At 57.0% G+C, this 14,043-nt stretch overlaps 1 protein-coding gene across 10 annotated transcripts in view; it reads right to left on the bottom strand.

Moving 5' to 3' along the window:
* ATP11A (ATPase phospholipid transporting 11A) overlaps positions 1-14,043 on the bottom strand; it is a 123,730-nt gene that overhangs the window by 63,875 nt on the left and 45,812 nt on the right. For all 10 annotated transcript variants that reach the window (XM_086708222.1, XM_086708226.1, XM_086708271.1 and 7 more), the window contains exon 2: positions 1,455-1,577. In XM_086708222.1, coding sequence (XP_086564348.1) covers positions 1,455-1,577 — 123 coding nt within the window. The remainder of the gene's footprint in view (positions 1-1,454; positions 1,578-14,043) is intronic.

Genomic DNA, 14,043 nt, shown 5'->3' on the forward strand with positions numbered 1-14,043 from the left:
AGAGACAGCACAAGCGGGGGAGGGGCAGAGAGAGAGGGAGACACAGAATCCAAAGCAGGCTCCAGGCTCCCAGCTGTTGGCACAGAGCCCAATGCGGGGCTTGAACTCACAAACGGTGAGATCATGGCCTGAGCTGGGGTCTGATGTTTAACCGAGTGAGCCACCCAGGTGCCCTGTTCTGAGGTATTCCAGGCCCTGTTCTGAGGGGTTCCTGCCGTCGTCAGGAACCGAGGCAGCGTGGGGGCCCCGGTGCAGGAAGGGCAGGGGACAGCGGGTGCCACCGCAGGGGGAGCAAAGGCGGCAACTCATAGAGCGTGGAAAGAAGACGGGACACCTCAAAGTCACCGCGGGAGTATTTGAAAGGAACAAATGGAAATAATATATTGCATTTAGAAATCACCGAGTCTGGTTCTCTCCCGTGAAAACAGTGACAGGGGCGCTGGTCATAAACAAGCCTCCTTCAGCGTCCAGCTACCTTCTACCATATGCCTCAAGCAGGCCCTCAGACCACCCCAACCAGGTGCTTTGTTTTCCAGAAGGTTCTTCCGCTCAGTCCTGGGCAGAACTTTCCACATCAACCCGAAAGGATGGGGGCTAGGACTCTCAGGCCAGGCTTTGTCCCTGGAGGGGGAAACCAGCCGAGGCGGGGAGCCATTGGCGGCTGAAGGGCCTGACAAATGTCCCGGGATGGACACTGGGCAGCGTGGGCGGTTTCGTGGCGCCACCTCGACGTGCTCACACAGCACCCGGGTCCACGTTTCCAGCGCACTTCCCTGACTCTCGGTGCGCCTGTACTGCACAGGGGCTGACTGTTAAGAATCGTTAGAGAGTCCTGTTGAGGGGGGGCGAGTGGGGGGTCTCTAGTGAGAGCGCCACCTGAGACTATCAGGTTCACACAGATCCCGCTGCCAACACCTGCCTGGGAGCCTCCTGTCACTCATCCGGCTGGGCAACCACATGCCACACTCATCGCTTGGGATTTTCCTGATGAGCAACTCTGGTGACTAAAGCTATTATGGCTGTTGTCATTACTGTTGTTTTCTGTGGCAGTTTTAAATAAAATAGTTCCATTAAAAAAACTGCCTTAAAGAGAAAGGCTTGTCTGTTCTCAACTCTTCTTAATTTCAGATACTCTGATAGTTTAAAAAAAAGAAATGTGCTACGTCCCCCACACGGATGTGCGCATGGGGACACGTGCCCGGGATCACGTGTGTCCCCCACACGGATGTGTGCACCAGGACACACAGGCACGTGGCCAGCCAACACACACATGGCAGAAGCAGGCCTCGTATGCCCTGGGGTGATTAAAGGGAGGTGACGGGAATGCGGTCTGTCACCGGCTGTGGGGACAGGCGTGGGACACGTGTACCAGCCCCACATGGACTGGTGGCGGGCGGCAGCGTGGTGATAGCCCTGGGAGCAGGGCGGGTACCCGCCACAGGGACACAGCTCACCTTGGAGGAGACGATTCTGTTGTCGGGGTGTCTCTGCGGGATGTAGGCCTCAGCACCTGGGGGGGGCTCCCTGTGCCCCACGTAGATGGTCCGGCTGTCCACGCAGTTCTCCTCGCCAGCACACTGCGGAGAACAGAGCGCCGTCAGCACAGGTGACGGACCCTCTGCGGAGCGCGAGCTGTAAGGCACGTCCTCGCTCATGGGAAGAGCGGGCTCCCGTCACTCTACCCCCACGGGCTAAGTTCCTCAAGGAACTGGGCCGAGCCAGGCGGTCTGCACCCGACAGGGAAGCCCTTACAAGCTGGTGGTCAGGGGAACAGACGTGGCTGGGCTCATACGCAGACAGAAGGCCCAGCACGGTCCCGACGCTTCCAACAGAAAAGGCAGCCCCCTTAGAAACGTGGTGGTGGGTCTTTAACGACAGGGTGAAACTATGAGTTCACGATGGAGCTGCTGAGCTGTTTCGGGTCCCCCTGCTCAAGGGCCCTCCTGGGAAGACAGGAGGCCGGCGTCTGACTCTACCATTCAGTATCATGTGCGCGAGGCACCCAGTAAATGTCTTCTGACAGGAGAACCTTTAAAACACTAAACCAGACCCTGTGCCTTCAGCACGGAGGTGCCTATGACACTGCAGCCACAGATGAGAGACTAAAATGCAGCCCCATACAGCAGCCCGCCCCCGGGTCCTGGAACCCCCAAGACTAGCAGACCAGCCCAGATCCTGGGACCCCCACCTGGCAGCCCCATACAGCAGCCTAGCCCAGGTCCTGGGATCCCCACCTGGCAGCCCAGCCCTGGGTCCTGGCCCCCGCCATACAGCAGCCCAGTCCGGGTTCTGGACCCCTGACACACAGCAGCCCAGCCCCGGGTCCTGGCCCCCCCCCAGTACAGCAGCCCAGCCCCGGGTTCTGGTCCCCCCCCAAGACCAGCAGCCCTGCCCCGGGTTCTGGTCCCCCCCACCAAGACCAGCAGCCCTGTCCCGGGTTCTGGTCCCTTTAGACCAGCAGCCAAACCCCGGGTCCTGGGACCCCCAGAACGGCAGCCCAGCCCTGGGTCCTGGGACCCCCATATAGCAGCCCAGTCCTGAGTCCCGGGACCCCCAATACAGCAGCCCAGTCCCAGGTCCTGTGACCCCCCCCCCCATTACAGCAGCCCAGCCCGGGGTCTGGCCCCCTCCATACAACAGCCCAGACCCAGGTCCTGGTCCTGCTAGACCGGCAGCCCAGCCCCAGGTCCCGGAACCCCCAGACCGGCAGCCCAGCCCCGGGTCCTGGGACCCCAGACTGGCAGCCCAGCCCCAGGTCCTGGGACCCCCAGACCAGCAGCCCAGCCCCAGGTCCTGGCCTCACACTCCGTCAGCCTGTTGGGGTACAGTGAGTCATGGGGGGGAGGAGGTGGGAACACCAGCACTGCAGAAGGTCAGGGTGACGGGACAGGAAGAGAGGTGGGTCAGGTCACAGCTCCGACTCAGCTGTCACTGAGACATTGGCCTCAGGCAGCCTCACGGCCCCTGAGGACAGTGACAGCCCCTCACTCATGGTGGCTGACGAGGAACGAAAGCGGGAAACGGAGAACAGGAGCGGGAAGAGAACCGCACGGCTGTGGGGAGCCAGAGTGTTCCACCCGGCGCGGCGCCCACCCTCGCTTGTGGAGCCAGGTGGACGGGGTCACACAGGCCAGCAGTGTCCCTGTGGGCTGAGGCGAGGACAGCCTCACGTCACACTGTTTTGCTCTTATTGCTTGCATGGCATGGCGCGGGCCTACCTCCCGGCTTCGAGGGGTCAGAAGTCTACAGATGTGTCCCCAGCACCGCGGGGTCCACGGTAGCTGCCCGCACGCACTTTCCCTCCGTGCCTTCTCTAGGGCCTGGCTTTGCCGGATGTCCACGCGGACTGAGGGCAAAGACCGACTCGGTCTCCAGAACTCCACCCGTTTCCAGAGACATGCGGCAGGGACATGGGAAATGGTGCAAGATCACCGGAGGGAACGGGCTGGGCCCCCAAACTGGCAGGAACTTGGATGTGGTGCCCCAGGAGCCCACGATGCAAGGGCCAGGCCGCGTCCCCGCCGCCACAGCCTTTTCCGCTGCTTCCCCGTCCAGGTGAGGCCACCAGTAACAGGTGCTGACACAGCGGCGTAAGAGCTTTACATACAAATCTAAGTCCCGGACATCCCTTCATGCTCGAGACACAGCCGCGGATGCTTCTCATTCCCAAGGATTCCAGAACTTACGCTAAAAGGAACACGTAATAGAGAAACCGGAAAGGAAAGAAAAGCATTAAAACATGACTTGTAACACAAAAATGAGAACCCCGGGGGCCCTGCTCCTACTTCAAAGCCAGCCGCTAGGCTTCAGCCACAACACCGACTCTAGAAGCCCCGATCCTCCCAGACAGGGGACGTGTCTGCGGTGCGTGGAGGGGGGCCTCCTGGCCGCGTCCAGCCCACGACTTTACCTACTGCACGTCGGGACACTATGTCCGCCTACGGGACAAGACCAGCCCAGAAAAGTGACTGAACACCAACAAGCACTGGGGTTTGCCTATGTCACTGCAACAAAAAACCCGTTTGGGAGCGAGCCACGTACTTACTGGATGAAAACTAGGCTGTGCGTAAGGAAGCTACCTTCATGCTGTTCCCCAAGGAACAAAAAGAAGCAATGACCCACAAGCTTCGGCCAGACCTGCTGCTTCTACGAATAGACTACGAGTCGGTGGGCAGAAAGGCCATGGTGACGTTCTGCTTCTGGCTGACTCTGCTCACCAAGAGGTCAGTGTAATAGCGCCCAAGGAGGGACACCAGGGAACGGCGCTTACAAGGGGTCTCGTGTGTGGCCCTGACACGCAGGAAGCGTCTTGGGGTTCAGACCAAGACCCAGGTGAGTTCCGCGTGCTGTTCTCTGCAAAAATGTCCAATTCTGAGGAAGCTAAGACCAGGTGTGCAAAACATATAGACAACACGTCCAACAAGATGCCCCCGGAGAAAGCGGTTCACGATCACGCCCACATCATGCATGTGCCCTGCAGCTGACCGGCCCCGTGACTATGGACGTGTGATTCAACATTTCTGTGTCCGCTTTGTCAGCAATCCTCTGCTACTCTGCACACTTAGTACCTATTAGCCCCAATTACACAATTTCTTTTTTTTAATGTATGTTTATTTTTGAGGGGGAGGGACAGAGAGAGAAGGAGACACAGGATCCACAGTGGGCTCTGTGCTGACAGCAGCGTCTGACACAGGGCTTGAACTCACGAACCGTGAGAACGTGACCTGAGCTGAAGTTGTTTGCCTAACTGACTGAGCCACCTTGGCGCCCCTCGTAGGTCTTGAACCAAGTATGCATCACCTGGTCTGTTCTGCAACTCTGCTGAACACAAAAAGGCAATTCTGTCACTGGGAGCCCTGAGAATGAAGGTGTGGGTTGTCACAAAACCTCCCGAGGGCAGGAAGACAGACACGCCAGCCTCTCTTTCCAGGGACTCGTCTTGGATGGGACGCCCTCTGTGACATGAACCCTGGAGCCCTGGAGATGGCCAGGGACACTCAGCAGCAGTACAGGCTCCAACACTGATCGTTCCTTGTCAGCGCCCTGGCTGCACAGGGGGCACCTGCACGCAGACAAAGGCCAGCACCAAGCCCACTCTAAAGTGTGCACCTGACCTGTGCAGCAGGCCCCAGCGCCCTCGTGCCTCCAAGAGGCAAACCCCACCCCTGTGCTGTATTCACCGGGAGCACGGAGTACCCCCCCCCCCCCCCCCCCCGCCTGGCGGGTCAGAGGGGGGAGGAGTCTCTTCCTATTTCCACATGAATGAGATTGTCACCTACAGGAACAAGGGGGCAAAAGCCTAAAACTACAACAGGGGACAGGGGGCAGGGGGCAGGGGGCTCGGTGAAACTGTTGGGTGCAGGCTGCTCCAGGTGGGCATGCTGTTCCAGAAACGAGGCACCAGGAGGAACCACAAACAAGGAAGCCTCTTCAGCAGCGAGCAAGACCGGAGAGCAGAACCCCCGCATGCCATGGGGCTCGCCTCTCTCAACCTGCGTACCCACCGGCAGATCCGGGTGTGAACGATGCATCCTCTGAGGTGATGGCACAGTGCCCTGTGGGTCACATGCCCCGGAGGGCTCAGCGCTTCTGTCCCACTGAGCTGGGAATAAAAAGTCCCACCTTTGTTCCACGGCACAGAAAACACTGCAGACAAATTGGACCGTTTCACTAACATGTGCAGTACATTTACGTCCAGTCTGGAAAGATGCAGGCAGATGGTGCAGTTTATTCCAGCAGACTGTGTGTCATTAATGGGCTCTTACGATGCTGGTTGTTGTGTGAACGTATTCTCTTACACAGAAAGGGTGTTAAATCCCGAACACGTGTAGACATGACTCGGTGGACAGAAAGCTTATGGCAACACAGCAAACCCTCCGTCGTCCACTTCTGACCTCGATAAAGCAGCTGACTCTGAAACGGTTAAATTCACCAAAGATCCAACATCCAGTCCGTTCACATCGCTGAACGGCTATTCAGACAAGCTGGGAGGCAACAGAGCACATTGGACATTCACCATCACGAGTGGGTGTGAGGTACAAATCAGAACCACAAGGACACCGCACTTCACGCCGCCCCCCCCCCCCCCCCCCGCCACCGAGGCAGGTGCAGGGGGCTGGGGCCTCACCATCATGGCGGGATAGTGGAGGGGACAGTCCTCCACTTCCCCAGGAGGGTGAAGGTGGAGTCCCCAAGCGACGCAGAGATCCCACCCTGGTTTTGCACCCAAGAGAAGCGAAAGCGCAGGTCCACATAAGCACGTATACACACGTGTGTCCACGGCAGCATCATTCACAACAGCCGAACAGTGGAAACAACCTGAATGTCAACCAACTGAGGGACAGACAACAAGGCTGCTCCACCTACACAATGGACTTACTACGCAGCCATGAATAGAGCACACGCTATAGCACGGGTGAACCCTGAAAATGCACGTAAGGGGGAGAAGCCGAGAGAAAAGGCCACGTGCTGTAGGGTTCCATTCATGCGAACTGTCTAGGACATGCAAGTCCAGACAGACAGGGCTTGCCAAGGGCTGGACAAGTGACCACGGCTGGTTTCTTCTGGAGGAAGACATTCTGACTGGGGGCATGGCGGGCGCACAGCACCAGGAACACGTTCCAGCAGACACCAATGAGTGTCCACGCAGAAGGGTGGCCCCTGGGGTGGGTGGGTTACACGTCACTGGCAATGACCGATACACACGCTTGAGCGAGCGGCATGCGGCCACATGCACACGAGGTCGCCACTTGTCATCCCGGGAACACGTGGGCAGTGCCACGGTCGAGGGTCACGCAGCTCGTGCACACACCCACCACACGCACAGTCCTGTGGTTCCAGCTCGTCCTCCTTCGTCCTCTTAGCGGGAGAGGCCATGCTTGTGTCTGAACCTTTTTCCCCTTTCCAACCTTCCCTGCAGATTCTACAAACAGAAACCTTGTAGGAAGTGAGAAATCCAGCAGGGGGCATGACACAGTGGGATTCATACAAAAGACCTCATGTCTGTGGTGCCCGGTTCGTGCTCTGTATGAGTCTGTGGGCAGATGATGAGTCACCCCGGTGATGGGGGGGGGGGTGTGCATCTCCCGTGTACCCCTGAGAGCCACAGCCTCAGACAAGACCTGTCAACGCTGCTCCCCTGGGGGCCCCAGTGGCAGGTACAGGGCAGGGGCTTGGGAAGCTGTAAAGCTGGACCACCGGATCTCACTGGACCTGCAGTGGCCAGAGCCCCAAGGCACCTGTTCAGAATCTGAATCTGCTTACCTGCCCGTCACAGGCAGGCGCGTCTGCAGAAGCTGTGGGCGGGCGGGGGCAGCGCTAAACATGCCTGTCAGCTTCTCCTGTGACCGTCACATGGCCAGAAGGGAGCAGACAGGGAGGATGTCGAAGGGTCAGGGAAGGAAGAGGGTCTGCAGGGAGCCCGCAGGCAGCAGCCCTGGGGCCCCAGAGCCTCCTGGAAGATTCCATGTGAGGCTGGAGGACACAGTCTTCCTGGAGCCGGTGGAGGGAGCATGTGCAGAGAGCAGGAAGAGAAGCGAGGAGCAACCACTCCCAACCCCCCCCCCACCCCCGGCCAGCCCAGGAGCGGAGGCAGCCCCACCCTGCCAGAAGGCAGCCGCTTTGAGAAAGGGTCACTGCAATGACTGCAATGTCACGAGACGAGAGCCACGTAGAAACTGTCAGAGCCGCCCTCTGAACGCTGACCCAGCTCTCCGAACAGCCTGCAGGGCTCCTTCCTTTGATCCTTCTTTTCTAAAGATAGTTCTGACATTGGGGTTGAACCTCTGCTGCCTGAAAATCCCAGACATGTACAGGTTCACGTGCGTGGTGGCACTCTCTCTGACAGTATGGTGCCTGTATCCGGCGGCCAAGGGCCTCGGGGACAGGCCGACCACAGGCTACACTCTCCATGATTGCCGCAGTCCTCTCGGCCCAAGTGACACTCGGTTCCATGAGATCCAGGGTGCAGGCTTGAGTGTGTCCTGAGGCATTCAGTTAGATCCTGACTCCTGTCTCCTGGACCCCCGAGCACTCCCATCTTCAAGCAGACTTTGCTAGAACCCGCCACTTGACAGGGAGCAATCCCAAACCAAGGGCCACCGCCATGTGGGCCTGGACCCCAAAAGGAAGACGTCAAAGGTCAGCAGAATGGCTTAAACAGGGTTCGGTGTCAACCGTCTTCTTGAAAATGAGTGATGACACTAGACAAGGTGACTGCGTGGCCTTGCCCAAAACTAACAAAAGGACCAATGGAGCAGAGCAGCGACTCTGAGGTCAGGCAAAAGCCAGGCCACCAAAGACTCTCCTGCAATGAAGTGTGTGATCCTGGTGAGAAAAGGAAGGGTCCAGGCCCCGTCCTGTCCATTCACTGATTGTGCCATGTGGACAGACAGTGGAGTGTCAAGGACGGACTGACAAAGTACCTGGAGGCCCGTCTCTACACAGACGCACAGATTTCAGCACGAGCCCACTGGAAGAAAGAAAGGAGCCTTCGTCCAGGGCTGGCAGGGTGCCCTGCATGTAGGAGGCGTGGCCAGGGGCAGGACCGAGCTCCAGGGCTAGCCCCACCCCTGGAAGTGGGGGCCAAGCATCAGAGGTCAGTGATGGATCCTGATCCTTCTGGGCTGGGGGCCTGGCACAGGTGTGGTCAGAGCTGCAGTGTCCAGCTGGCCTGGCCCTTGGTCCCCATCACTGAGCACTGTCTACTTTTCCAACCACTTTCACTCATATGGGGCCAGCACCCATATGAGCGACTCAGACACAGAAAACCACAGAGCGTAGAAATTAACCAGCAGATTTAGCGTGTGAACATTTTTGCCATGTTTGTACCATATGAATTTTTTTCAGAAATTAATTAGAAATTTTGGAGTCTGTCTGCCAGTGCCTCACCCCCTCAGCTATAGTATCCGGTTCCCTCACTACAAGCAAAATAAAATCTTAAACCCGTGTCCGTTGGTATTTGCACGAGAATCATGGCTTTCTTTACCTTTTTTGAAAATTATCTTTCAACTATGGGGGCGTGGGTATTCAAGTTCGTGACCCTGACCCTGAATGAAGTTCAAGTACAGTCCTGGGGTTTGAGTCACCAGGTTCTGGCTCTGCCTGAAGGTCTCACTCTCCAGGGCAGAGCACAGAATCAGGACCAGGAATGTTCCAGAAAATAAAAGTACAGAACCATTGTAACAGCTGGCTCATCACACGGCCATATCAAAGAAACTAAGAAAACCAGCAGGAAAGGACATAAGCCTGGCACGGCCGCCTGCCTCCTTTGCCGCTCCCCCAGACCTCAGGTGGCAGACAGCAGCAAGAAGGCCAGCTTTGCCCCCCGTAGGCTGTCAGAGGCCACACCAGCCACACCCCTGCCCTTACAGCAAGAAAGGCTCCCGAGCCCACCTGCTCCCGGGACACAGCCGCTGGCTCTTCAGACTCCCTCCCACCCCTGGTGGAGTGAACTCCCTGCCTTGGGGGCAGTGGTCATAGAACCAAGTTGAGTGCCTGCCACAGGACTCATGCTACAAGCTGAGGAAGGGGGTTGGTGACACGTTGGTGAGGGCACGGCCTGGGGGAGGTGGGCAAGTCTCCGTGGAAGACGCAAAAATGCCCCAAGCATGGGGCACTGCCCTCCCTGCAGGCGCCAGACGCCACCTTCCTGCGTCAGCTTCAAGCCTCAGGGGCTCCCGGCACCTTCAATTAAGAACCAGCCAAACACAAAGCCTGACACAGAGCAGCCCCTCGGCCTGGCAGCTAAGAAATGGGACACGTGTCAGTACCAGCTCCCCCCAACCCTTTTCCAGAAAAAGACTCATAAATAGCGAATCCTCCCAATCGGCCTGGACACAACCACATCACACTTGTTTCTCTCGTGGAGAAGATGCAGGGGCTTCACAGATCCGCCACATGGGGCAGGTGGTCCCCACAGAGACAGCCGCACATCCCAGAGCAGGGATCTGGGGGCAGAGCTGGTCCGCGCTGCCCAGTGCGCTCACTTCGACTCGGCCACTGCCCCACTGCCCGTGGTCATCCGTGCCGCCCAGCAGCAGGTGACCTCAGCAGCAGGTGACCTCAGTGTGCACCACCTGAGGGCAGATCGTCGCCGGTGTCCCTCAAAGTCCAGTAGGATGACGTCAACCCTGAGCAACAGCACCCCACCCTAGCAAGGAGGTTTTCCAAGGACGGCTTCCCTCCATCACCGCCCCTCCGGCTGTTTTCTCATAACTCCTCCTAAGAAGTTCAGGGACCTGCCTGCGAGTACTGAGCAAGACCTGGCCTTTAGACTGAGAAACCAAATCACAAAACCAGTGGAGCCAAGTCTCTAACTCCACGGAGAGCGATGATTCCCCTCACACGTGCTCAGAGTTCTGATTCCCAGATACACGATGACGACAACAATCCCCAAAGGACGGGCAGAAGCCGCCATCTGCTGAAGTCCAGGCCCACGGCTCCCACGTGGGACAGGTCGGACGCTGCCGTGACTGTGACCGTGCCCGGCACACGGTCAGGCTCCTCAAGAGCCGGGTGCTGTGTGGCCAGCACAGGGCGTGACAAGAAAGGTTTGCACAAAGGAGAAAATCATATTCACATCAACCTGACTGCGAACCCAGGGGTTTTCAAACTCTTCAAGGCAAGAAATACATTTTAGTAGGTTTTAAACCAATGGTGACCAGGGGACATAAATACAGGAAAATGAGACATAAGGGACCCTGCTCTCTCGTGTTTCTGGTGCTGTTTTGTAAATGTTGGCTTTCCGCTCACTGCGCTGCGGCCTCTGACTTGGGAAGGGCTCCTCACACCTCCCAGCGTGTCCTCTGAGAACTTTGGGTGCTCTGCGTGGGGTTCAGATGTCCTCTGTCTGCAATCTGTGCATCAGAATGCCAACCTCCCTAAGGGTCCTCGATTAAGGTAATTTCCAGAACAGGGTCTACTTTATCTTCCCCCATGGTATCCTCATCTCCCCATTTCTCCAAAATGTAATCAACAGAGAGACAGGACGGCTCCTGCCCATTCTTCTCACTAATGAGCCTCGAGGCACCAAAAGCCTTGATTTTGGGCAGGACCTCTGACTTTTCCTTGTACGACAGGCAAGATCACGGCCTCTCCGGTATCCACAGTTTCAAAGGTAAAGGAAAATCCTAGCAGCAGACTCCAGCAAATCAGCTTTCATGAAACTGCTGATGAGAAATGAGTAAGGTTAGGACTGCTGTGCCCTGAGCTCTGCGCGGGCCTCGCCCGGGAGCCCACGGCCCTGGGTGAGTCCTGCAGGGCTCTGTCCTCCCCAGGAGCCCCAGTGTTGGGAAGAAACCACCCAGCAAGCACTGCCTCTCAGCGTCTGCTTTTCCCTGAGTTCCCACCTGTCTAACCTTCGACGTGGAAACAAGCTCTGTCTTCCTAAGAGGCGTTACTATCACTCCTTACGAACCTCAATATTTCAAGGGTCTTTACATCCTGCTGCTGAACCAAATGGCAGACACTGTGTCCAAGTGACAAACACAGGGTTGTTCCAGCTATTAATTGTAAACCTACTAAGTGTCAGAATAAATATACCTACTTAGCTGTTTCTCTTAACGGCGGTGTCCCTAACACTGGCCTGGACTCGTGCACAGATCAGAGGTCACCAGCAGGGCCGGAGCCTGTAGTTCAGGGAGAAGAGCCCACAAAATGGGCTTAGCCACAGTTCCTCACCTCCGGGGGGATCGTGGCCTAGGATGCATGTAGACCAGCAGGTCTGCAAAGAGCTAACCCGCCTTTACCAGTAGCTACAAGGGCAACTCGCCTGTCTGCTCAGAAGGGAGGGGCAGGGGTGGCAGGAAGCCACCCACGGGGCTCTGGAAGAAAGGCTGTGGCAGGGGGTTGAAGGCCCCTTTGAAGTGCAGAGCACCGTCCGAATGTCCTTTCCAACAGAACAGCAGTCCCACACCCTGGTGCCAAGAACCAAGTCCAGGGGGCAGCGAAGGGGTTATAGCTGCGGATCTGTTCCGGGCGTGCAGGAGCAGGAGGTAGCCCCCCCATCACCTGGGAGATCATGAGACGCCCTCCCATGGGGCTTGGGGAGGGGGGGTGGGACATGACCCCAGAGCGGCCACAGATTTCCGTGTCCCTGGGGGACCACAGGTGAACCACATACAAGTCAAGTCCTTGCCTGAGTGGCCCCCAAGGGTATGTGAATGGTCCCCATGGCTCCCCTACAAAAAAACACACACAAACCACATCTAGTAACAGATCGTACCTGGGATACAAGATAGACCATCACAACTCAGAAATAAAAAGACAAATAACAAGGATTTGAATAGACGTTTCTCCGAAGGCCTACAAACAGCCAACATGAACAGAGATGTGCATACTGAAACCTGGCCAAGCCAAAGAAGCCAATCACAGGGACCCAGACACTGACTTGTCTACACGGCACACCAGGAAGGCAGGTCCATGCTGCCAGGGCTGGGGGGTGGGGACTGCTAAAGCACACGGGGTTTCTTTCGGATGATTTAGATGTTTTCAAACTCTGTTACGATGATGGTACCAGAACTTGGTAAATGTACTAAAACCCACTGAACTGTACTCTTTAAAGAGGTGGGCTTTATGACATACGAACTATATCCCAATAATGCCATTGGTTAGCCCCTCACACGTGTGCAGGGTTGCGGGCGTGCTCACAGGGCCGGGTCTGCGCCCCCGCACCTGTGGGGACTGCCTCACACTTCCCTCTCACCCTGGAGACACAGATTCTACCAGGTTCCATCCAGTGTGGGGACCACAGATAACTTTCTTAGGGTTCTGGTATTTTCTAGTGGGTAAATGGAGTTCGATGTGTTTTCAAAGACGTATCCCTAACAGAGAAACTCAGAAAGAAACTGTGGCCAAAGTAGAATGGGGCAAACACAGCAGAGAGCTAGCAGTGTCCCCTCACGCTCTGGATGCAGACCAAGGAGGACACTTCACTTCTGGGGCACATAAGGCCCCTGATTATTTTAGATGTAGTCACTGCTACCCCCAGAAGGGAAAGGGGTTCCCGGAGTCTCAGCATGAACATTGTTCTCTGTCGTCCTCCCTCTTCCCTGCCTCCCCCCTCCTTCCCTGCCGCCCGCCCTCCTTCCCTGCCGCCCACCCTTTTTCCCTGCCGTCCCCCCTCCTTCTCTGCCATCCACCCTCCTTCTCTGCTGTCCCCCCCTGCTTCTCTGCCGTCCCAGGCAGGACGAGGAGACCCTGAATTCAGAACTCCATCAGAACACGGTTGAACCACCGCACCACGGCAGTCAGGCCTTCCTCACAACTCCACCGTCTGCTCCGTGAGGATTCGGGGTGCAGCAGCCCGGGCAGTAAAGTCAGGAAGCACACAGGGACATGAAAGATTCTCAGAAATATGCTGAAAATCAATTTTAGCCTGTTAGTCCCCTAATGGAAGTTTTGAATGTCAGCTCAAACAAAGCAAACGCATTAGCCAAATTACACAGTGCGGCTGTAACAGAAGCGTGTAACCCGACCGACCACAGGTTCCTGGATGGGTCTCTGTGGTGGTCCTCCTAACAGCCCCTGTCACAGTCACAGGGATCCAGTAACAGAGCAAGTCCCACTCCTGTGTCTGTTTATAGCTTTCAAAGGCAACATTTCCTGTTTGAGGAGTAAGAAGATAACACAGTGCTTAGGTGTTTCTAAAAATAGGCCTTCTTCTAGCTCCTGTTCCGCAGCCCCAGCCCACATGCACCTGCCACTGCGCGCTCCACTCCTGGGGAGCACCTGGTAGTTTCCACCCTGCTGTGCGGGCCTTGCACAGGTATGATGGCCACAACCCCGCTCCCCACTGGAGCCGGTGTGCGTCAGCAGCTTCCACGAGATCCATGGGATCCACGTTCTCTGCCAGGAATTACCAGCCTTTCTGGCGGCCGGTGGGCAGTGCCTGGACCTCAGTGCGTGTGGCCCCTTCTGCTCCTGCCGGACCGGAGCCCAAGGCATCTGTGACAGACCTGGACCACCTCTTACCGTAATCAGTGGTGACACATGGTTTCCCTTCCCAGACAAAAGTGGGGTATTTATAAGATCTGGGGGCAGTTT

This window comes from Puma concolor, chromosome A1 (genome assembly GCF_028749965.1).
Source record: "Puma concolor isolate L17-30 chromosome A1, mPumCon1.1.hap2, whole genome shotgun sequence".
Lineage (NCBI taxonomy): Eukaryota > Metazoa > Chordata > Mammalia > Carnivora > Felidae > Puma > Puma concolor.